Source organism: Protopterus annectens, chromosome 9.part0 (genome assembly GCF_019279795.1).
Source record: "Protopterus annectens isolate FY-2018-M chromosome 9.part0, PAN1.0, whole genome shotgun sequence".
Lineage (NCBI taxonomy): Eukaryota > Metazoa > Chordata > Ceratodontiformes > Protopteridae > Protopterus > Protopterus annectens.
The window spans coordinates 1,765,842,178-1,765,865,866 of NC_056743.1; the positions used below are offsets into that span (position 1 = coordinate 1,765,842,178).

The window sequence follows — 23,689 nt, forward strand, 5'->3', positions numbered from 1 at the left end:
CAGTAAAATATTTAATAGATGCAATGTGATAATATAGATGTTTGTTATATATTGTGAGTTAATTAAAAGTAGCCACCAGATGAATAATTATAGTTGGTAACTAATAGTAGAGTTTTTTATATTTTTATGTTCAAGCAGGTAGTAATACCTAGTACAATTCCAGCAACGCACATATGATCATCGATTGCATACTTGTTGATGCTTTGTACACTTTGTTATGGCTGCTGATGAATAATTACAAGTATTTTTTCATTCGTTCTTATTTTATATACATACATATATTTCTTGTAAGATTCTACATATGTTGTTATACTTTACATACGCACAATAGGATAAGCTAAGATTTCATATGGTCAGGTTGATTTCATCAGCTTGACTTTCATAACAGAATATTTTAATATGTTTTAATGTATGTATATTTTTTATATGATGCTGTCGGTATATATGAAGAATTACAATGCGCTTGTCTTATTATGCTTCTTTTACGGGTGAATTGGAATATCTTGCCTTTGCATATTAAGCACTAATAAGTCTCTTCCTTGATGGTAAATACAGATTTGTTGTATATTCCTTTAATACTATAATTGGTTGTATTTAAATATGCATGTGACTTACATAAATGTGATTAGGATGATTTTTTGAATGTTAATGGTCTGATGAAGCTATGGTGAAAGTGCTTACCGATTTTGTTTTAAACAATAAACAGATTTTTTTTCTTCAGTTATACAGAGTTTTATATATTCATGTGAACATTTTATGCATCGGATATTTAGACGCCTTGGTTATCTCTCAGCCGTAGTTATTGGATATATATATATATATATATATATATATATATATATATATGTGTGTGTGTTATGTAGTCCTATCTCGCCTACATTCTTACCCATGGGATCGGAGCCGAATATAGGCTCTGACTCTGCTGATTTTACTTGCTCGAAGTCTCTCGTTGGCTGGGCTAAACAGGTATCCCATGGTGCACTGCTCCATATCCCCAGATCTCGTTTGCCGCTCGTGTAGCTAGGACGTGGTCTCGCTTGGCTTTAAGTACCTTCATTTCTTGATTTAAGAGAAGTTTGATTCATTCAAAAGCTATTTACATAGCTATTTAAATTTGTCTGTTTTTGTCTGGTGTGTGAGGCTTTGCATTAGGCTTTGTGATTGTGAGATTTTTGTGTGGTATTCCTCTTACTGTTACCCGGGCTAGGCCCGTTTCAGTTAGAGGGCCTAGTTCTCCTCTGTTTCCTTCTGTGTTCACTCCAAACCGTTTCAATTAGAGGTTTTGGCTACCCTCTCCTTCTGTTCCTATCCATTGTTTAATGTGCTAGAGTTTGTGTGCGTTTGATCGCTGTTTTTGGTGTTTGTTACCTCAGTGTCATTCCAGCCTTTATAGAGTGAATGCCTGTTCTTGTACTGACTTGGTTTTGCATTGTGGGGCGCAGTAGTTAAAATGTCTAAGGATACGAAGGAGCATAAACCTTAGGGATTTAAAAAGTGCTCAAAATGTGGGTACAAAATGTCCATAACCGATGGACATTCCATTTGTGTCTACTGCTTTGGAGCCATCCATCTACAGGAATCCTGCAGCTTTTGTCATGCGTTCAGCCCTAGAGTTCTCCAAGAGAGAAAGAATAAGCTAATCTTAAAGGGACTTTTAAAACCCTCTTTTGAAGAGGCTATGGATTCGACTTTTAGTGGCAAGTCTAAATCTGGCAAGTCAAAAAAGAGATCTCCGGCTCCGTCAGCTTCATTGGTGCCACCGGAGAAAATGTCTAAAACTGCATTGACCTCCTCGGCTCCACTGTCCTCTGGGCCGCAGGAAGGATCGGTATCTATGGAACCGGCTTCGGCTCCAATTGTATTGGAACCTCCTAGGAGCCGATCGCCCAGTCTCAAACCTACTTCTCCTGAGAGGAGATCGCATTCTCCATCCCTGTCCTCCAAATCCTCCAGGACCCTTTCGGATGTGGATGTGGATAGGGTGGTTCAGAGGCTCCTCCAGACACCGGTTTTGGCAAAATTGTTTTCGGTTCCGACCCAGTCTGCTCCGGAGCCCGTCCCGACTCCTTCGATCATTCCTCCACCGAGCGCATCTCTGTCTTCGGAGCCGGAGTGTTCCGTGCCACGTGATGTGTCTAGGCCGGTTCCTATGCCCCATTCGGATCCATCGGTTCCGGCATCGGCTCAGACCCTGTCTGCTCCATCCTCGGGGTTCGGGACTCGAGATTCTTAGGTCGGGCCCGAGGGTGACATCTCGGGACTTATTTCGGTTCAGAGTCTCCCTCTTGGTGTTCGGCTCGTGGAACTCCCAACTCCTGTCATGGCCTCGGAGACTGGTCGCTCTTCGGACTCGGGGGGGGGGGGGTGGCCTTCGAGGCTATGCAGACTGTGCTGGCCAGATAATCAGCTAAGTCAGGCGGGTCGGTCACGCTGTCACCCACCACTCCGGTGAGAGCTTCTGTTCACCACCCATCCATGGACAGCAGAGCACCAGCGCCTAGGGATACCCCCACGAGTGGTCACCAGATTTCTGAGGGTCCCTCAGAGTTGGTGCCTGAGGAGCCCCCCAGAAAGAAAATGTGCAAGAGGAAGCACGTAGCCTCCCAAGACTAGTCCCTTCTCTGTGATACTGACCTCGAGGAATCGGAGAGGTCCCCCTAGTCATCCTCTGATGATGTTTCCTTCTCCGATATCCTGGAGATACTGAAACATAGAGGTGACTGGCCTTCCAAAGCCCCGTCCGAGGAAGTCAGTATTCCTTGAGGCTTTTGGTGCTCAACCCTCCGCCTCCTGGGTGTCTCCACCCTTCCAACTCCTTGACCTGATTTGTCGAAGAGTGTGGGAGAACTCTGATTCTGTGGAGCCCGTGCCCAGGCATCCCAACAAGTTTCTTTCCGCCCCCCAAGGGCAAAGAGTTTCTGTCCAAAGGAGTTCCTGTAGATGCCATGGTGGTGGTGGCAGCCACCCAGAAGGAAGTAGCAGAGTCTTCTTCATCTTTCCATCCTCCTAACAAGGAGTCTAGGACCATGGATCAGTACGGAAAGCATACCCTTTAGTCAGCGACCTTTATGTTACGGTCCCTGAATTACTTGTCTCACTTCCTTCAGCTCCAGAGATCTCCTCAAAGAGTTAGGAGATACTCTTGTGGGTAATGTTCCTGAGGCGGTGACTCAGACTGTTAACGCCCAGGTCTCTACCCTTGACTCCATTGTCAACTCATCCATGAGGCTCATTTCGTATGCAGCTGAGGGAGGGAGCAGGGCAGCAAGCTTAGGGGTCACCCTTAGGAGGCAAGCCTGGCTACGCCTGTGTCACTGTGCGGAGGCCTTTAAGTCTTCCTTCACTGTCTTCCCCCTTTGATGGGTCCTCCTTGTTAGGGACCAAAGTGAAAGACACCCTCACCAGGTACGAGCAAGAGGGAAAGACCCTGTCTGCTCTAGGGGTCTGTTTTTCCCTTCTTTCTAGGCCTTATCCCAAGGCCCAGCGGGGGGGGATGTGGTTCAAGAAATCAGAGGGTTTTTCCTGCCGCACGAGGTGAACCCCCTTCCAGAGGCAGGGGAGGGGGGGGGTTTCAGGGAGACATCACCCCAGAGGCAGAGGATGCCCCTGTAATTGGGGAGACCGGGACTCCTTCCGTGGTTCTCCATACTCTCATTCCTTAGGGTGTGCCCGACTGCGCTTATCTGGAGCCAGTCGGGGGTCGAATTTCCTTATATACGGAAGCCTGGGAAAGCATTACCCAGGACCGATGGGTATTAAGGATAATTTCCGGAGGTTACCTCTCCATTCTCGTCAGTACCGCTGCCAATCAGAAAAATCCCAGACGTTCCACCCAGTCAAAGGATCAAGCAGCCTCAGAGGTCTCACATCTGCTAGAAAAAGGAGCTATCCAGCATGTCCCCTCAGACCAAATCGGATTATGGACTTACTCAAGATTCTTTTTGGTGCCAAAAAGAACAGGGGACCGGAGACACATACTAGATCTCAGCCAACTCAACAATCACGTACAAAAGTCAAAGTTCCATATGGTCACACTACAATCGATTCTCCATTGTTGGGAGAGGAGGTATGGATGTGCTCCATCGACCTCAAGGATGTTTGCTACCTGTGAAAATGGACAGAGCATCCAGGAGTCACCTACGCTTCTGGCTGGGAGCCATTCACTTCCAGTTTCGAGCCCTGCCCATTGGTCTCACCACAGCCCCCAGGGTGTTCAAGTGTATGCAGCCCCCAGGGTGTTCACCAAGTGTATGGCGGTGATGACGGCTCACTTGAGACATCAGGGATTCCAGGTGTTTCCGTACCTGGATGACTGGCTCCTCACCGCCCCCACCAGACATCTACTAGTTCAGACCAGGGACACTACCATCAGTCTTGTCACCAGTTGGGCATAAGAATAAATTGTGAAAAATCTGCCTTATTGCCCTCACAGCGTGTCACATTTATAGGAGCAGAATTAGACACCATTTGAATGCGAGCATTTTTACCACAAGAAAGGATCAGAGTATTACAACAACAGATACACATGCTGATGCCCCTGAGACATGCGAAGGCAAGATGGATTCTCCAACTCCTAGGGATCATGGCAGCAACAATCATGTTGGTCCCTCTAGCGAGATTACACATGAGAATTCTCCAATGGCTCCTCTTTGTTCAATGGTCTCTCCAAAGACTCCCACTGTCTCATCTCATCTTACTCACGGACAGATGCAAGCAGGACCTCGGTTGGTGGCTGTGCACCAACAATTTGAATGGGGGGAAAGCCCTTTGTTCCACCCATCCTGGTTGCCACGGTGACCACGGACGCCTCCCAGGTGGGGTGGGGGGCATTATCTTGGCAGGACAGTCCAAGGCAAGTGGCAAGAATACGAGATACATTTGCATATAAACGTCAAAGAGATGAGAGCAGTGCTTCTTGCGTTGCAGGCACTTCAGAGGGTTCTTCCTCTAGGGACGATTGCTATACACTCGGACAACATATCAGTAGTGTGGTATCTCAACAAGAAAGGGGAACCCGGTCTTGCCCTCTGTGCAGAGAGGCCATGCGAGTGTGGCTTTGGGCAGTAGCTTCCCAGCGGTTTCCGGTGGCAACGCACATTCTGGGGAAGTCCAACGTGATTGCGGACAGGCTAAGCAGAGCTATCGTGATGCCTTACTAGTGGTCCCTGAATCGCCTGGTTGCAGAGCGAATCTTCAGCTGATGGGGTCAGCCTTGCTGCGACCTTTTTGCCAGCCCTCTCAATGCGAAATGCAGCGACTACTTCACGCTGATCCCCCTACAGGGAGAGTCACCCAGGGATGCTCTGGTTCACGATTGGCCCTCCGGTCTGCTTTATGCTTTCCCTCCGTTTCCCTTGCTGTCAAAGGTGATTCAGAAAGCACAGTCCATGGGAAGCAGAATGATTCTGATTGCTCCACACTGGCCTCGTCAAGTCTGGTTCCCTTTTCGTCAACCATAGATTGTGGACACTCCTTGGATTCTGGACCCTCAATCAGATTTACTGACACATGTCGGGACAGTTCCACCCCTCCCTGTTGACCCTCCGGTTGACAGCCTGGCTACTCCACTTCCATAGTTAGTCAAACTTCATAATTTCTCACCGGAAGTGGTCCATATATTATCGTCCTCTCATAAACCTTCCACTGGAAAGATTTATTCCAGTAAATGGAAAAGGTTTTCTGTCTGGGCACATACCAGAGGCATTGATCCTTACACAGCTCCAATAGGTTCATTTCTGGAGTTTTTGTCTATGCTTTTGCATCAGAGGTCCGCATCAGCCACCATCAATGTTCAACTGGCGGCGACATCTAATTTCCACGTAGCAAATGAACCTAGTCTCATGGCGCACAGACTATGCAAAGCATTCCTCAAAGGTACTCTGTTGCTTCGTCCCCCGGTGTCCGAACCTATCATGCCCTGGGATCTCAGTTTTGTTCTACAAGCCCTTACTTTACCACCCTTTGAGCCTGCAGCTACCTGTGAATTAAAATTCTCGACATGGAAAACAGCCTTCTTAACAGCAGTCACTTCAGCGAGGCGGGTTTCGGAAATTCAAGCCCTCTCTATCAAACCTCCATATTTAATCTTCCATAAAGATAGGGTCTCTCTTAGACCAAACCCCTCGTTCCTTCCTAAAGTAGCTTCTGTGTCTAACATAAATCAGTCCATTGAGCTGCCTGTTTTCTTCCCCCCCCCCTTTTCTAACAAGGCAGAATTTAGATTTCACCATTTGGATGTACATAGACAGTTACGCTTCTGTCTACACCGGACAAAAGATATCTGGAAGTCTGACCAACTTTGTCTCCTTTTCAGATAAATGGATAGCCAGTTGTATCTCTTTCATCTATCAAGCAGGAGGTAAAAATCTGCCATTTTTGGTCAAGACACATTCTACGCGGGCTGTTTCTACATCCACAGCCTACCAAGCCAGATTGTCAATGGATGATATATGTGCTGCAGCTACTTGGGCTTCTCACACCTTTGTTTCTCATTACAAATTGGATGTGGTCTCCAGGGGCAGGTCTTCCTTTGGCTCCACAGTTCTCAGGAATATTTTCCTATGAGCCACCCAGGATGTAGGCGCTAGGGACGCTGTCCCACGGGTAAGAATGTAGGCGAGATAGGACTACATAACATCAAGAAGTTATGTACTCACCATAACGTTCGATGTATGTAGTCCATCTCGCCTCACATTCTTACTTTCCCTCCCACCTTCCCACTTCCTGGAGGATTTGGAGGTTAGGTTGTCATATACAGAGTTCCCTTGCTTAACTTATTCTTTATATGGAGGTGATATGTGCATGAAGTGCAGATGAGTTTCGTAGCAAACTAGATCTGGGGATACGGAGCATTGCACCATGGGATACCTGCTTAGCCCAGCCAATGAGACACTTTGAGCTAGTAAAATCGGCTGAGTCGGAGCTGATATTCGGCTCCGAACCCACGGGTAAGAACGTGAGGCGAGACGGACTACATACATCGAACGTTATGGTGAGTACATAACTTCTTGGTGTGTGTGTGTGTGTGTATGTGTGTGTGTGTGTGTGTGTGTGTGTGTGTGTGTATATATACGGGTCTACTTTCATTCAATGAAAACTCATTTCACTTAATCACATTTCACTGAATCCAAGTACTGTTGAGCAAATAAAACGTATATGCCCTTTTTCCCACTGTTGTGCAATTCTGGAGTTAGTATGTATTGTGGGGGGGTGTGGGGCACAGCCCCCACCCACTTGGCTTTTATATTTCTTAATCTCATTTCACTGAAAGCTAAAAATATAAAACCACAAGTTGGTTGGGCGGCTAAGTCTTCCACACCATCCCTAACTATATATACTAACTCCAGGATCACTCTACAGTTGGGAAAAGGGCATATACGTTTTATTTACCTAACAGTACGTACATTCAGTGAAATGTAATTCGGTGAAACAAGTTTTCAGCGATTTGAGCTTTCAGTGAAATGAGTTTTCAGTGAATCAAAGTAGACCCATATATAAAAAAATATAAACAATGGGTATACTATGGTAGAAGTGGTTTGGTTAGCTAAAGGTCATGGCAATAGGATTTAGTCAGGAGTACATGGGCAAAGCTGTTTATTATTGAGGAAGACCCTTAGTAGGTTTCAAAATGAGTTGGGTCAGGAGTAGTTATGATAGCCTGCGGTATGGTATTCCAAAGTTTGGAGATGTAGTTGTATAGGAAGTGTTGTTGGATTTGGATACCTGTAGTAGGGATTTGTTTTTGTTTGCGGATCGGATGTCTCCAGTACTGGTGTAGGATTGGAGCATTTGTTGAAGAGCAGGTGTTTTTTTCAGGTTGGTGTACCAGTGTGTGGGATAGTAAGGAGTCGAGTGTAGATAAGGTAATGGGGTAATTCTAGCCAGTTGAGTTTTTGTAAGGCAGAGCAGGGGTGAGACCTGTAAGGGGAGTTAGTAACGAATTTAGTTTTTGCTTTTTTTTTTTTTATATATAGCAGTTTGAGCAAATACTCCAGATTGGTGAAGATAGGGGGGGTACATGTAGCAGGGTGAACAGTAGGTGAGTTCTGTTAATAGTCTGTCTAGAGTTGACCATGAGGAAAGGCTTGAGTATGAACAGAATACCTAGTTGTGTGTTTTTTTTTTTTTTTTGGTAAACTGGGAAAGGTGTATATTAAATCTGGAATTGTCAATTAACATATCCAGTAATTTTGTTTGCTCTATGGTTGGTATTACCGTATTATTGGAAGAATGTATTTGGAATGTAGTTGTTGGGCCACTTGATTTAGTGGGATGAAATAGCATGAGTTTTGTTTTGGATGGATTCAGAATTAGTTGAAGGTCTGATAACCAGGCTTCGACAGCTAGAAATGACTGTTGCGTTCTTGCTTCGAGTTCTTTTAGGGAAGGTGCAGTGCAGAGGAGTTATCAGCATATTGGACAATAAAAGCTAGAGAAGTAGCTGTATGGAGCTTGTTGGTACAGATGGTGAGTAGTTGGGGGATCTAGAACTGAACCTTGGGGAACCCCCATGGGAATAGGTAAGAGGGAAGAGGTTTTGTTCCCTAGCTTGCTGCCAATTAGATAACTGGAACCGTGTAAGTGAAGAAAAGCAGATTTTTTTTTTTTTTTTTTTTTTTTTTTTACAAAGGAGAGTTCTATAAGTAATTTCTGATGAGAACCAACATTCCTGTCATTTCTATGTACGCTGATAGTATTGGTAAAGCTGAGAAAGGCTGTTTTACTATGATTTTGGGTGGAAACCGTGCTGCGTGCTAGTAAGGAGGTTTTTAGACAAAAGGTAGTTTAAGAGCTGCATATGAATACATTTTTTTAAGATTTTGGATATGGGAGATGAGATTACTATGGGTCTATAGCTGGCCAACTCAATAGAGTTGCCATCTTTGTGCAGAGGAACTATACAAGATAGTTTCCAGACTGTAGGAGTATATTGTTCAGCTACAGAATGGTTAATGAGAATAGACATAGGATAAGAGATGGTGTCTGCTGCACTTTTTAGGAATTTTGAGGGGAGATTAGCTGCAAGTGTTGTAGGATTTAGTTTAGAGAGTAACTTTTTTATGGTATAAGTTTTAACAGGCTTAAATGAAAAGGAGTTTGTGGTATCTGTGGGTATAGTTGGGATAGAAGGAGGTGTATCACAGTGGGTTTTAGTAGTTGAGCTTATAGTATTTGTGAAGAAAGAGTTAAATTACACTGCTGTGCAGTCGTCGGTGGCTGTTGGTGTGAGAGTAGAGTATTGACCTGGTTGTATTAGTTTTTGTTTATGGTGAAACAAAATGTTTTAGGATTATTGTGGTGCTTTTTCTGCACATAGTAGAGTATGTCTTTTTTTGGCTGGTTTGACCTTGCTTTTGGCTTTATTTCTAAGTTGTCTGTAGTGTTCTAGATTAGCTTGATTTTTTTTTGTTAGTGTGCTGCAGTGGCTTTATCTTGTAATTTGAGTAAATTTTTATTGTCGTTTGTTAGCCAAGGAGCAAAGTTAGATTTTAATCTAGCCCCATGCTGAACTACTAATGTGTGTTAGTATATTAAGGAAGGTAGTATTGAAGTAATCCACTGCAGTATGCAAGGGTGATGATTTGAGTGGGGTCTGGTCACAGCTTTGTAAGGTGAAGTTAAAAGTTTGAACATTGAAGTTTTTTGTTGCGATTTTGACAGTAGGTTAAATTTTCTGTGGGGTTGGACATGGTGTCTTATTAGGTATGTAGGGAGGTGATAGTAGTGCTATCTGGGAAGGCAGCCTGATTGGTAGGCTTGAGAAGGTTTGCTAGTTAGTATCCAATCTAGAATAGATTGCCTTTTGGTTACCTTGTCTGTTCTAGTTGTGGATTGTATGACCTGGGTGAATCTGTGTAGGTTGATATAGTTAGTGGGGTTATCTGAGTTGTAAGAGTACCAGTTAGTATCACAGTCACCCATTTTGATGGTTTTCTGTGGGAATGTTTGTGATATCCAGTATAAAAGATCCTTGATTATATTGAGATTATTGCCAGAATAATATAGATTTGCTGTGTTGTATTCCAAGATATAGTACCTCAATATTGCTGAGGTTCAGGTAAGCTTGGTTCTACAAGTTCTATAAGTTTTGTTTATACCACCTCCATGCTTATTTTTCCTGTCACATCTTTGTATATTGTGATGTGGAGGAATAATTTCATTGTTGGTAATTTCAGGTTTCAACCAGGTTTCTGTTTAGAACTGTAATAATGAGGGAGTTGAGTGATAAGCTGGCATGTAATTAATGTATTTTATTGACTATGCTCCTGACATTCATGTTAAGCAGGAAGAGGTTAGAGCCGCTAAGGGAAGAAAACAAACTTGTGTTAAGTGGTATAGTGGTGGATTGTTGAGCACATTCAGGATCAGGGTTAGGGTGTATATCCCCAGAGAAAGGAAAGTGTAAAAAAAAAGTTGAGAGCTTAGTTAAGAGTTTGGTATATGTGCAAGATAAGATTTTGGAAAAAGTTGGAGGTATTTATTTGGGAAGTATCGTATATATGTTTTATTGTACATGTTAGAAGCAATCACAAGGTTGGGAGGTAGTGAGTGGTGGGCCTGAGGATTTGAGTTGGTAGGAGAGGGAAAGGTGTTGTGTAGCTGACTATGATAGGAAACTGGGCAGTAGGAGAGTATTAGGAAATAAGACAAAAGTGCGCTTTCTTCATGCAGGCTTAGTTGACATTTCTGTGCTTGAGGCTAATTCCCTGGCGCTGGTTTGTATCGGAGGACACAGTATATCAGAAGACCCACCTTCTTCCTCCAGATAGAGCTGCTACAGGCTGCTTATTTCTGCTGGCTTGATTTGGTTTCGCAGATGCTGGGTTCTTCATGAAATGCAGGGAGTAGTGGGAGGTTGTCGTAATGGTTAAGGTGTTTAACTTACAATCACAAGATGCAGGGTTTGATTCTCATAATGAGGAATTGGCTAGGCTTAAAATGGCCCAAAAGGGCAGTTACATAGTACTAAACTATGAACCTATTACCTGTGTCATATTTTGGTTCCATCCTGCATCATAGCTGAGTTGACTTTGAATGATACTCTGTGCCTGCTTAGATTACATACTCTATAGTTGTTTAGGCTGTCTTCACTCCTACCAGAGGACTGGCTTCTAAATTTGACCTCTGCATGTATGGGAAAGAAAGATCTAGACTGAGCATGATGTAGTGAAATATACAATTCACTGCCATCAGGTCTTCATTGTAGTTTCACTGATGGAAATTTTGTATGAAGGTGCTTGTTCCCTGTTAAGTGGAGCTGCTGACAAAGTTCGATTAGAAGCTATCTGTTGATCTCCACATTTCAGCTGCAGATAGCTTTAAACATAGATTTTTGCTGCATGTTTTAAATATGGTTTGTTTAAAACACAGATTTTAGAGGATGGCCTGAAACTGTAAAAAAAAAAAAAAAAAAAAATAGGTCATGTATCAGATGTCTGGGTGGAAAGAGATACTGTGCATAGGAGATCTGCTTCCACACTTGACCCTGTGGCCCCATCAGAAAAGGATAGAACACCAGTCCTTTCAGCTGCTGTCTCGCTGACCTTACCAGCAGCCCCCTGTGACTATCACACTTGTCACATGGCAAAATACATACAATGCACTGCAGTTACAAAACAAAGAATCTGCTCCATTCACTTACAGTCGGTATAATATATATATATATATATATATATATATATATATATATATTTTTTTTTTTTTTTTTCTTTTTTGCCAGGCGGTACAAACACTACTCCAACACTGAAATTGCTTACTTTGGAGAAGGGGGAAAATTAAGTGTTCCATCTCTGAGGGTGTAGGGTGTTTGAGTTGGAATAGGAATGGGGGAGGGTGCTCTTGTTGCTGAAATACAAGTGCTTTATTTTAAGTGACTATGGCTAGTTTTTTTTTTTTTTTAATAACCATTTTAGTGAGTTATGTTGGAATGTTCTTTTGTTGAAAATGAAATACTGAGTATTGAAAACTAAGAATTATTGGAAGATATGCGTGCATTTTGTTTACTTCTTAATGTTATTACTGTGGGTGTGTGTTTCTCTTTCCTGCAAGTTTCTTGTTTAATAATTTTTCCCTAATTTTCCTCAGGGAGTTGGGTCTGCAGGAGAAAGAATCTCTCTTACATATGGCAGAAGTTGCAAAGGTGGGCTTCACTTTAAAAAAGCAATTGATTGAAGAGGCAAAAAAAATGAAAGAAGAAAACAAGGTATGTTTAATTGACTGATTCCATAACAGCTTTGTGGGTAAGGGCAGTAATGCTTTTTTGCTTGTATAGTTTCAATAAACTCATTTTCAAGAAATATTTTAACTGTCAAGTACTTGAGGTTATGAAAATAGTGCTTTAGAACACAAAGTGCTTAGGGTTTGTTGTGTGTATCGGTACATGATGACCACTAACTGTCGTCGTCCTCCAGAGGCACTCTGAGAAGGAAAGTCCATATTTTCTGTGGTGCACATGTGTATGTTGCGAGTGTTAACTTTAGGCGTTGTGGGCATTTTTATGGTGCAGTGAATGAATTGTACTAAAAATCTTAAGGTATTAAATACTGTAGTCATTTGAGCAAACAATGCTTCTATTGCTATTCTGCAACTTGTCAGAATGTTCTGACACCAAATAAGAGAACCTGTATAGGTGTCTATTACTTGGCCTTCCAGGTTTGAATCTTAGGCCTGCAGCAACTAGTTTAATGCCTTGGTATATGTTAATAGTGAAGAAGTCAAGCTTTTTACATATGGACTATATTTTTAAAATTTAAGCTGGAAGACTTGCTTACGTTTCCTGGTTCAAGTTGTAAGACTTCATGTTGTAGGAAAGGATAATTTGGCATAGTTTACATTGTGCAATTCATCACCTTTAGGAATCTGCATTCTTTATTCTTTGTAATGTACATTTTCCTTTAGGTTCTTGCTGTCTGCTTTGAATGGAAGCAAGTATGTAATTCAGTGAAAATCCTATTTGTAAAAATGTGTAGTATTTTTCTATCCTCCTCCATGTCTGTCCCATTTTAATGAGACACTGCATCAAAGCAAAGTATGTGCATGTATACGTGCATATACTTACATTTGTTTGTTAAGCTGCCTGGGTTCTGTAATGCATGGAAAAAGTCTTCTTTAGTATATTCTTTACCTTACTTTAACTACTGTTGGTTATGATGTTATATGTTGCAAAACAGTAATTGACAACAATCGCAGAAAAGGTATACATGCTTATACACCTAACTGCCTTTAAAAAAGGAACTAATGTGTGCATCTTTCCTCTGCAGTTTATGTTTACTACTTTCCGTTAGGTTCCTGTTCAAGTCCTGTGGACTTCAGTTGAAGTCTTTGGTAAAGCAAGACCATAAGTGTAATATGTACGTACGTGTGCACATATATACACACACTTACAAGGCCGTGGTTGCATTCCTCTTACTTCAAGATGCAGCAGTCTTAGAGCTAGAATATACTAAGTGAACACAAGGGTTTAGGCAGCACCCCCCCCCCCCCCACACACACACACACACACACACACAGGCATCTTTATCATGTGCAGGGAGTAAACCCTCCTCTCAAAACGTATCTTACAAAAAAAGACAATTATACAAGTCATTTCAACTTGTTGTTTATATAAGAATGGGTCATTGTATAGTTTGCCTGACACTGGTTGTGAGAATTCTGGATTACCCAGAGTAATTTAGTTACCCAGCGATAGCTTTTAGGTGGCTCGTTTCCTGATGTAGAAAGAGCAAAAATATACCTTTCTAAAGACAAAATAAGGTTGCATGCTTCAGAACCACATGTTGAGCAATTGGTAAATTGCTTATGTTATGTGGTTACCCAGTGATTCAGCGAGTGTTCCCTTGTTAAGACTCAATGAACAGGTCCTACACCAGAAAAAACACAGAATGCTGATGAATGATTGTCATCCATTGATTTTAGTGAAAGTTTGTATGTATTGACACTGCAGTGGTGCAGCGGTCACCATTGTCTCACAGCAAGAGGTTCTCTAGTTTGATTCTCAGCTGGGGTAAATGTATTTGGGACATAGTTTAATAAAAAGTGTACAAAGCTTTGCATCTAGAAAGGTAACCAGTATCTCTCCAATGGCCCAAATTAAGTCAGACAAATGGAAAATTTCAGTGCTGCACTCAGATGCTACAATACATTTGCTAACATCAGAAAATCACTTTAACATATTAATGTTGATCTTTATACTGGAGTGGTAAGTTTTCTGCTTAGTTTTGTGGGAGGGCTGTCATTTTGTGAGTGTTCTCTCCTAGAATGTAGTCTTCTTGATCTCTGCTCTGTAAATTGACATGTCCCAGGGTGTTAGTTTGCTGTACTGCAATGATGGAGTAGCGTGACTACGTTTTAGTAGTGTGACTACGTTTTCACCCTCGTAGGCAAGTCTTTCTTTTTCTTCCCCACAGTTGTGCAACTGTGGAGCCCTAAGTAAGGGGTTGAGTGCCCCCCATGCACACTGCAGACGTTTTTCTTTTTAATATTTCTACCCACATGTTCAGTGAGTGTGTGTTAAGTTTGGTTAATCTCATTTATTAGAGATGTTTTTTTTTTTTTCATCAACTTACTTTAGGGTATCCTAGTCTAGCCCCATATATTGAGTTAACAGGTCACCTCTCCCACATTTTGTTCCTCTATGATTCCAGAAGTCCATGCAGGTTTTCACATTTTAATGTTGCCTTCATTTCATACTTGCTAACCAGGTAAGTGAATTTGGCTGAAGACTCGCTTCAGCTAAGACCTAGGACAGAAGCACAGATATATTTTTTTAGAAGTATTCACTTGTTCAGTCTTGAGCAGCAGGAGGCTAGTGAATCCCCTTGTTTCCCAAGGTCTTCTAAGTCAGGAAGCCACATGCTTCTGAGAGCTTTTCTCAAGAATCTTCCACTGATAACCTACTTCATTAATTTACAATATCTGATAAATTTATAGGTGTTACAAAAATGTAAAATATGAAAGCTCTTTTGGAAAGAATCTTTAGAGTCTCATTTCACATTAGTGACCATATTCCCTCCCTCACTTTTGGTCTTGTCAAGCAAGTCAACAGAGCCACCCCCTGTACCAAACATTGAATCCTGTCACTGAATGTTTTGTCCATTAGAAACTGTTTGCAACTTTTGTATAACTGAATCAATCAAGTTCTGTCCTTGGTGAAAACGTGGATGGTTTAGCCAAACTAGAGCTGCTTTCATCTTCCACATGCTTAAAACTGCAGAAAGCAAAAAGAGTGAAAACTGGTACAGCTGCAAAACTGAAAGTACCTGTAGTGCTTTCATTCCTCCAGTACATGGAATTGCATCAGAACTGCAACACCTGGAACTTGTGTTATTAAATAATACCCATGTGAAATTCTTGTGATGCTAAACAATCAATCTGCTGACATTCTTCCTAAATAAAACTAAAATAGGCAATACACAAATAACAGATGCCCAGTGGAGGAGAAAACTGGAATAAAGGCAGGACCACAACTTGAATAAAGAAAATCCCCTGTTTTAATACAAAACGGTGAGCGCTTTTGCAGTGGTAACCGTTGCTTCATCAGACAGTTCATTCAAAATACAATAGCACAAATATACTTTAATTCAAAACAGACTAACCACTCCCAGCACTCAAAAATGTAGTTACCCTGGTTACATCTCAGTCAACTAAAATTAATTAATAAAAGCCTAAAAATGTTAAGGCATATATACATACATATATCAAAATGCATACTAGTAATACATGAATGCATGTGTTAATATGGCTTAACCCCTACTATAATGAAAAGGTTACATAAATCTACCATTTATGTATTTTTATCTTAACTTTCTTGATTTTAATACTGGTTTCATGGGAACACTATCATTTAGGCCTTAAGCCTCTGTGCCCCCAGTCTCAAAATCCAACTTACTTCCATGTTCTCTATGTCCCCCATTCTAATGTTAATATTCTGAATATGTAGAACCTGAAATAAAAATGTGTTTATTGCCCTTAGCAAGGGTGTGCTTAGCTAGGGCACTATACTCTTGATCTTTTGTGGTACAGTATAAGTGGTCCCTTATCCGTTCCCTAAGGTGATGGTCTTGCCAACATAGAATTAAAAACATATTACACAATGAGCCCCATATACCACATTACTAGTATTACAGTCAGCGGAGTCCCTAAGCTCCCATAAATGCCCTGTTCCTGGATGTGTAAAAAATCTGGACTCCTCAAATATAATTACAATATGCACAATGTCCATTTGTGAGTGCCTTTCACTGTATTATCATTCTCCCTGACTGTTCTTGGATAACACAATTGCTGTTTTAGATTCTTCTTATTTTTAAATACAAAATGTGGTTGTGTGCCAACAATGTTGGTGGTATTCTCATCGACCACCAGCATATGCCAGTTCTGATTGATAATGGCTTCAAAATTTTTCACATCTTTAGTATACGGCAAAACCATAGGAGTATATACTGGTGTTCTACCTTTAATACCTATTCTTAAATCATATTCTCTATTCCAATAGTAAAGATTTGCTTTGCATTCTCTTTCCTTATGCACCTTGTAGTAGATATTATTAATTAAATTCTCGTTCATTGTATCCTCTACTTAAAAAAAACTGTTTTTAAATGGCTCCATTTTTTTTCATATACTTCCTTCTGACAACATAATCATGATATTCTCATTGCTTGCCCCTTGATAATTGGAAAACACCTGACCTTCCTGCCATCTCAGGGGCAGCCTGTGCAGAGTTTGCCTCAGGAAGCCCCCCATGGGAGCAGCAAGAGGTTTGTGAGCTCCTCCCAGAGAGTCCCATTGAGGAGGTTCCTCGCAAACGGATGTGCAAAAGGAGGCACCTGGACTCCTCTCCTGAGTCTGTCACTGAAGACGCTGATTTTGGAGGAAGGTTCCCCCTGATCACTCCCCCGAGGATGTCTCCTTTGGAGACATCATGGAATTATTTTGTCAGAGGGCTGGTGGTCCGCCCAAAAACCAACCTTGGATGAGTCTGTGTTCCTAGAGGCATTTGGCACAGGCTCATCTACTTCCTGGGTCTCCCCTACCGCAGATCCACTTGTGGACCTCATTACATCTCTGGCGTGGAAGGAGACTGACACCATGGAGCCTATTCCCAGATGTCCCGATAAAGTGTTAAGCCCCCCATCAGACAGGACTAGCTGGAGCAAGGGGTCCCCTGTGGATGCCATGGTGGTGGCCACCACCACCAAAAAAGAGCTTGTGCAGGAGAGCTCTACGGTCCAGCCTCCTGACTGGGAGTCAAGGACCATGGACCATCTCAGGAAGTGGGTGTATGCTTGAGCAACCTTTATTATAAGGGCACTGAACTACATGGCACATGTCATTCAACTGCAGCGTGACCTAGTCAAGGAGGTCATTGAGTCACTCCTAGCCACTGTGTCGGTGGAGGGCAAGAAGGTGTTCTATGCACGGATAGCCACTCTCAAAGCAGTAGCTAACACATCCATGGGTCTTCTCTCCCTTGCTACGGAGGGAACCACCAGGGTGGCCGGTTCCAGCATTGCCATGAGATGTCACGCCTGGCTCCGGCTGTTTCAATTCATGGAACCCTTCAAGGCATGTTATGCTAATGCCCCTTATGATGGTTCTTCCCTGTTTGGGAAAACAGTTTGTGACACATGGTCCAGAGTGAGAGGGACGGAAAGACACTGTCTGCCATAGGGATCTGCTTCTCTGCCCCTCAAAGATCCTTCTCTAGGAATCGGCGAGGAACAAGGAAGATGTGGTTCCAAAAGTCACAGTTCTACTGGAACACTGAGGACTCGCCTTCCCCCATAGGCAGAAGGGGTTATGACAGACAACACCCAAGAGGCAGAGGGGGTCCGAGGAATTCTAGGTCTCGAACCTTTCTTGGACAGACCTGCGTAGCAGCCTTGAGGGGCTTCCCAACTGCTCACCTCTGGAGGCATTCGGGGGTCGCCTTTCACTATACCCAGCGGCATGGGAGTCCGTAACATCAGACCGTTGGGTATTGCAAATTATATCCAGAGGTTATTTCATCCCATTCACCAAACCACCTCTTCCACCAAAATGCCTCCCAGACAGACATTCCACCCGTGCAGAGAGAGGTAGCAGCTCTAGAAATAGACAAGCTGCTCAGAAAAAAGTCATCCAACCCATCCCCCTAGACCAATCTGGATCGGACATTTATTCCAGATTCTTTAGTGCAAAGAAGATGGGAGACCTAAGACCCATCCTGGATCTTTCCACCTTGAACCTGTCAGTAGCCAAAGAGAAATTCCGGACGGTCACTCTTCAGTTCATCCTGCCCTAGTTACAGGAGAAAGATTGGATGTGCTCGATCGACCTCCGGGATGTGTGCTATCATATCAAGATGGACAAGCGCTCCTGCAGGTTTCTCCGCTGTCGGCTGGGAGCCAATCATAATCAGTTCAGAGCCCCTTTGGTTTCACCACAGCCCCCATGGTGTTCACCATAGTGATGGCAGTTGTAGTGGCTCACCTGAGGCTTCAGGGAATTCAGGTCTATCCTTACCTGGACGATTGGCTCTTTGCGGCCCCCACCAGGTTTCTACTTTACCGAGCCAGGGATTATTTCCTCTTATTAGCGAACAGTTTTGACATCACCATCATTGTCAACAAATCCTCACTGATTCCTGTTCAGGTTCTAGAGTTCGTTGGCGCTCGGCTGGACACTATCCAGATGAAAGTTTACATCACACCAGAAAGGGTGCACAATCTCAAGAGTTCATGCCTTGCACATTTGCCAAACTCCTTTTCCTACAGCAGAGGTTGTTCTATGAGCACTGGGGTCCATGGTGGCTGCAATCACTCTTACCCCTTGCTCAACTTCACATGTGAATCCTTCAGTAGACACTGGTAGTACAATGGCCCCTATTAGATTTCCCTCTTTCTCATTCAGTCCGCATCTCTCTGGTTTGCAGGGACTCGATGGTGGATTTTTGCCCATATATTGTCAGGGGATGTCCCTTTCTTCCGCCCCCTCCCAAAGCCATTGTGACCACAGATGCCTTCCAGCTGGGGTGGGGGGTGGCATTGCTTGGGAAGGACTGTCCAAGGCATGTGCCCCCCGAGGCCAATTTGCATATCAGCATCCTGGAGATGAGGGTGGTGCTTCTAGCGTGGCAAGCTCTCCACGCCCATCTTCCTCTAGGGACTATTGCGATACAGACGGACAACATGTCAGTGGTCTGGTATATCAACAAACAAGGAGGAACCAGATCTTATCCCCTTTGTCCAGAAGCCGTGAGAGTATGGGAATGGGTGAGTTCACTGGCCATTTTCTGTTGGCAACGCACATTCTGGGACGGGCCAACATTCTAGCGGACAGGCTCAGCAGGACTATTCTGATGCCTTACGAGTGGGCTCTGCATCCTTCAGTAGTGGAGGAGATCTTTCTCAAGTCGTGTCGGCCTTGCTGCAGTCTCTTTGCATCTCTTTCCAACTCAAAATGCAATGAGTTCTTCTCTTTGAACCCCCTTCAGGGGGAAGCCCCCAGAGACGCTCTGGTGCATGCTTGGCCTCCCAGTCTTCTGCTTCATCAAGTCTGGCTCCCTTCCCTTTGATCTTGCCTACTAGTTCCACCATGAATGTTGAATCCAGTTCCGGATCTCATTTCACACCCCTTGGGTATCCCTCACCCAGATCTGGACAGTTTGAAGCTCGCAGCTTGGCTACTCCAGTTCCCTTTAATATTAGGACTCCCTGTTTATCCTCTATGGTGAAAACCAATTTGGTAGCAGCTCATAAATGTTCCACTCGCAAACTATATCCTAGTAAGTGGAAACTATTCTCTATTTGGGCTTCTCAATGGGACTTGGATCCTTTTATGGCTCCCATCTCAGCAGTCTTAGAGTTCTTGGCAGGGATTTTTCAACAAGGTGCCAGCTCTTCTACTGTTAATGTACAACTGGCTGCGATTTTCTAATTTTCATGTGGGGGAGAATTCCTTCATTAGCCTCTTCTAGACTTTGCAAGACCTTCCTTAAGGGTACCTTTCTTTTAAGGCCTCCAGTGAAGGATCCTACGCTCCTGTGGGATCTCACTTTTGTATTACAAGCTTTGGTTTCTCCTCCTTTTGAGCCCACAGCCTCAATAGACTTGCAGTAATTGTCCTGGAAGACTGCCTTTTTGGTGGCTATTACATTTGCTAGGTGAGTGTCGGAACTTCAGGCACTCTCTATCAAGGTTCCATACATGATTTTCCATAAAGACAGGGTCTCCCTGCCCACTATCCATCCTTTCTTCTTAAGGTGGCGTCAGAAACTAATATTACTCAAACTTTTAATCTTCCTATTTTCTTTCCTAACTTTCAGAACAAAGGTGAATATAAATTACACTTGTTGGATGTACACAGACAATTGAGATTTTATCTGCACAGGATGACGTCTTTCCGCAAATCTGACCAGCTATTTGTTTCTTATTCAAAACCCTTCTTAGGAAAGCCAATTTCCAAAGTAACCATTGCTTATTGGATTTCCCAGTGCATCATTCGAGCTTATTCTGACAAAGGCATTTCTCCTTCGGGTCAGGTAAAAGCACATTTCACCAGCTCCATGGCCACTTCAGCGGCTTTTTGTTCCAGGGTGTCACTGGATGATATTTGTTCTACGGCTACTTGGTCCTCATCTCATATCTTCATTTCACATTACAAATTAGACATTGTATCCAGGTGTAGGGCATCTTTTGGCTTTGCAGTGCTCCAAAATATCCTTCCATGAGGGCTACCCAGGTGTTAGTAGCTGGGGACTCTGTCCCACAGGTTGAAGATCAAATGAAGTCAACTACTTTAGATAATGAAGTTATGTACTCACCATAATGTTCCAAATGAGTAGTTGTACTTCATTTGTCTTCAACCGCCCCCCCCCCCCTGACCTTGTCACTATTGCCCTAATCTTGTATTCAGAAGGTGCACACTGTAGTGGCTCCCCTTGCTTTGCTTGGCTTTTGGATATTGGGGAGCCTTTAGTGAGTGCTAAGGTCTCATTGGGTTGGCTTATGCTTATTGAGCAGCAAACTCGATCTGAGGGAAGGAAGGAGACGGGGGCATTATGAGTAAGGGGAGGAGCTTGGAGCTCGGATCAGATGCTAGTGATGTGGCCGTCTCGGTTCCGATTCAGATCAATAGACTCACAGGTTGAAGACAAATGAAGTACAACTACTCAGATGGAACGTTATGGTGAGTACATAACTTCTTTTTTTGCTTCTCAGATGTACTGCTCTTCTCCCCTCTAAAATTTGTTTCCCCTTTTCTAGACCTGATACTTTTTATTTAATGTGATTTTGTAGAGTACAAAGTTGACAGTGCATCACACTGAATGACTTGCAGGCTAGTTAGGGGCCTGGGCCCAATAGTGCCATGTTTCTGTGTAGAGGATCCTGCCTTTTTAATTGTCAGTAGCTTGGCAAAATGGTAGCTGCTGCATTATTATTCATTTATTTATTGACATTTGTTATCAGGGAAAGTCTGTCAGGGCACGGGCACCCTTTTTCAGCGGCATCCTGGTGAGAAAAGCTCCAAGGTATCATATTAATGCAAGCAATATTTACAATAACATGTTATAATACAGTTTCAATGAATACATAGAGTAATAGTATAGTATTTGTTTTGATATTAACAAACATTAAATTTACAAGCCTTGTACTGAGACTTTATGGATAGAAGACTGGTGTATAAGATAGGTAGGAGTAATTTAAGAAGTACAGTAGAGTGAGGTATTTGAGAAGATGAGGAAATTTGGATGTTAACAAAATAGTAGTGATGAAGTAGCAATTTTGGTTGTGCTAAATTAGAAGTAGGTGTAGTAGTTTTATAATAAAATAAGGTGCTAGAAGGGGATAAGCAGTTAAGTGATTTAGTGCTTTAAAGGGAGGAGGTACAAGAAAGGTGATGAAAGGAAGCTGTGTCCCAGATAAGGAGCAGGGATATAGCTAGGAGGCAGAGAGATTGTCTTTTAATAATTGTTTGACAAGATGAAAGTGTGTGTGAGACCTGACTGATACAGGAATAGGTTCATAGGTTCATACTAGGCTATCTGCCCTAGGGCATTTATAAGCCTAGCCAGAATGTGTTTGGCTTTCGCCATCCATTCTAAATTAATTTTGCTATGCCCTTTTTTTGAGGTTAGTATACTGTGCCTCTGTCTAACAGTGACACAGAAGTCATACCCGGGGTAAACCTACGATCTCCCATCCACTCATCAAGATTCCTCTTGAAGAGAGTCAATGAGGGACTCTGTCTAACCTGGACTGGGATTTTATTCCAGAGTGAAGGGAGCCTCTGGGTTATGAATCTGTCCCTCCAGCATGTCCTATTTATTTCAGTGCTGAGGTTCAAGTCTCTCGAGCGTGTAGCTCGATGGATTTGGATTTTCTGAGGTGCAGCATGTCCATTAATTCCGGGTTGGACATGGCTTTATACGTCGGGCACAGATCGCCTCTGAACAGGCGGTATGCCACTGAGTAGAGCTGGAGTTTCTTTAACCGGGCAGCATATGGCATCTGTTTGAGCCCTTTGATCCTCTTGGTGAGGTACTTTTGGGGTCTTTCCAGTTGCTGCAGGTGTCTGGTAAGGTACATCCCAAAAGGGGCATTGTACTCAATTATGGGCCTGATGAGGGATGAGTAAAGAGGCACGATGACCTCCCCTGATCTAGATGAGAATCCCTTCATGATTAGTTGGGCTATATAAAATATTTTTCTAACCACTTTGGCCACGTGGTTGTCAAATGAGAGATTGCTATCAACTTGGGTCCCTAATTACTTCTGTACTTAATGGATTACCACCTATGTGGTAATTTGTGGGCACTTTGTTTTTGCCAAAGCGGATGACTATACACATTTTGGCGTTTAGCTTGAGGCCATGGCTCTGGCACCAGTTGTCTGTTTCTATGAGGCCCTTTTGGAGGATGCTTGTGTCGGCTGGAGAGTCGATAATGGCGCCCAGTTTGCAGTCATCTGCGAACTTGGTCAGCCACAGTCCTTCCGTGTTGGCCTGTACCTCCGAGAAATATATACTGAACAAGAGAGGTCCCAGGACTGAGCCTTGTGGGATGCCACTTGTAACTGGTTTGGAGTCTGACATGGCTCCAGCAATTCTAACCATGTGGGTTCTGTCCTTGAGCCAGTTTGCAACCCGTCTAGTGACATAGGGGTTTATATTTAAGCTGGTGAGCTTATCTATAATGCCTGAGTGGGGTATTGTATCGAAGGCTTTTGCGAGGTCCAGGTAGGCTGTGTGGACCACCTTCCCTCGTCAATGGCCTTGGTGACTGTTTCAAAGAAATCAACCAGGTTTAAGAGGCAGGATCTGCCCTTAAAGCCGAACTGGGTAGGATCCAGTGACTGTAGGTCCCCAATATCTTTATTTATGAGGTCCATGATTATCCTTTCCATAGCTTTGCAGACCAAGCTAGTCAGGCTTATGGGGCGATAGTTTCCAGGATCCGTTGAGGCACCACCTTTGTGGAGAGGGACCACAGTTGCTGTACGCCACTCTTTGGGTACAGATCCTGTAGTAAGGCTGAGATTGAACAGTAGTTTTATGTTTGGGGTGCTCTTCTTGGAGTTCATGTAGGACGCAGCCTGGGACACCGTCTGGTCCCATTGATGCTGTGTATTTTGCTTTGGAGAGGGCGGCTCTTACCTGAGCATCCGAGATGTCAGGGGGGCAGCACTCTGCTGGAATAGATATTTGCCCTTTTGGT

At 43.2% G+C, this 23,689-nt stretch overlaps 1 protein-coding gene across 4 annotated transcripts in view; it reads left to right on the forward strand.

Moving 5' to 3' along the window:
* The window catches only part of PRKCSH (protein kinase C substrate 80K-H), a 1,389,498-nt gene that overhangs the window by 189,052 nt on the left and 1,176,757 nt on the right, over positions 1–23,689 (forward strand). For all 4 annotated transcript variants that reach the window (XM_044084622.1, XM_044084620.1, XM_044084623.1 and 1 more), the window contains exon 6: positions 12,085–12,202. In XM_044084622.1, coding sequence (XP_043940557.1) covers positions 12,085–12,202 — 118 coding nt within the window. The remainder of the gene's footprint in view (positions 1–12,084; positions 12,203–23,689) is intronic.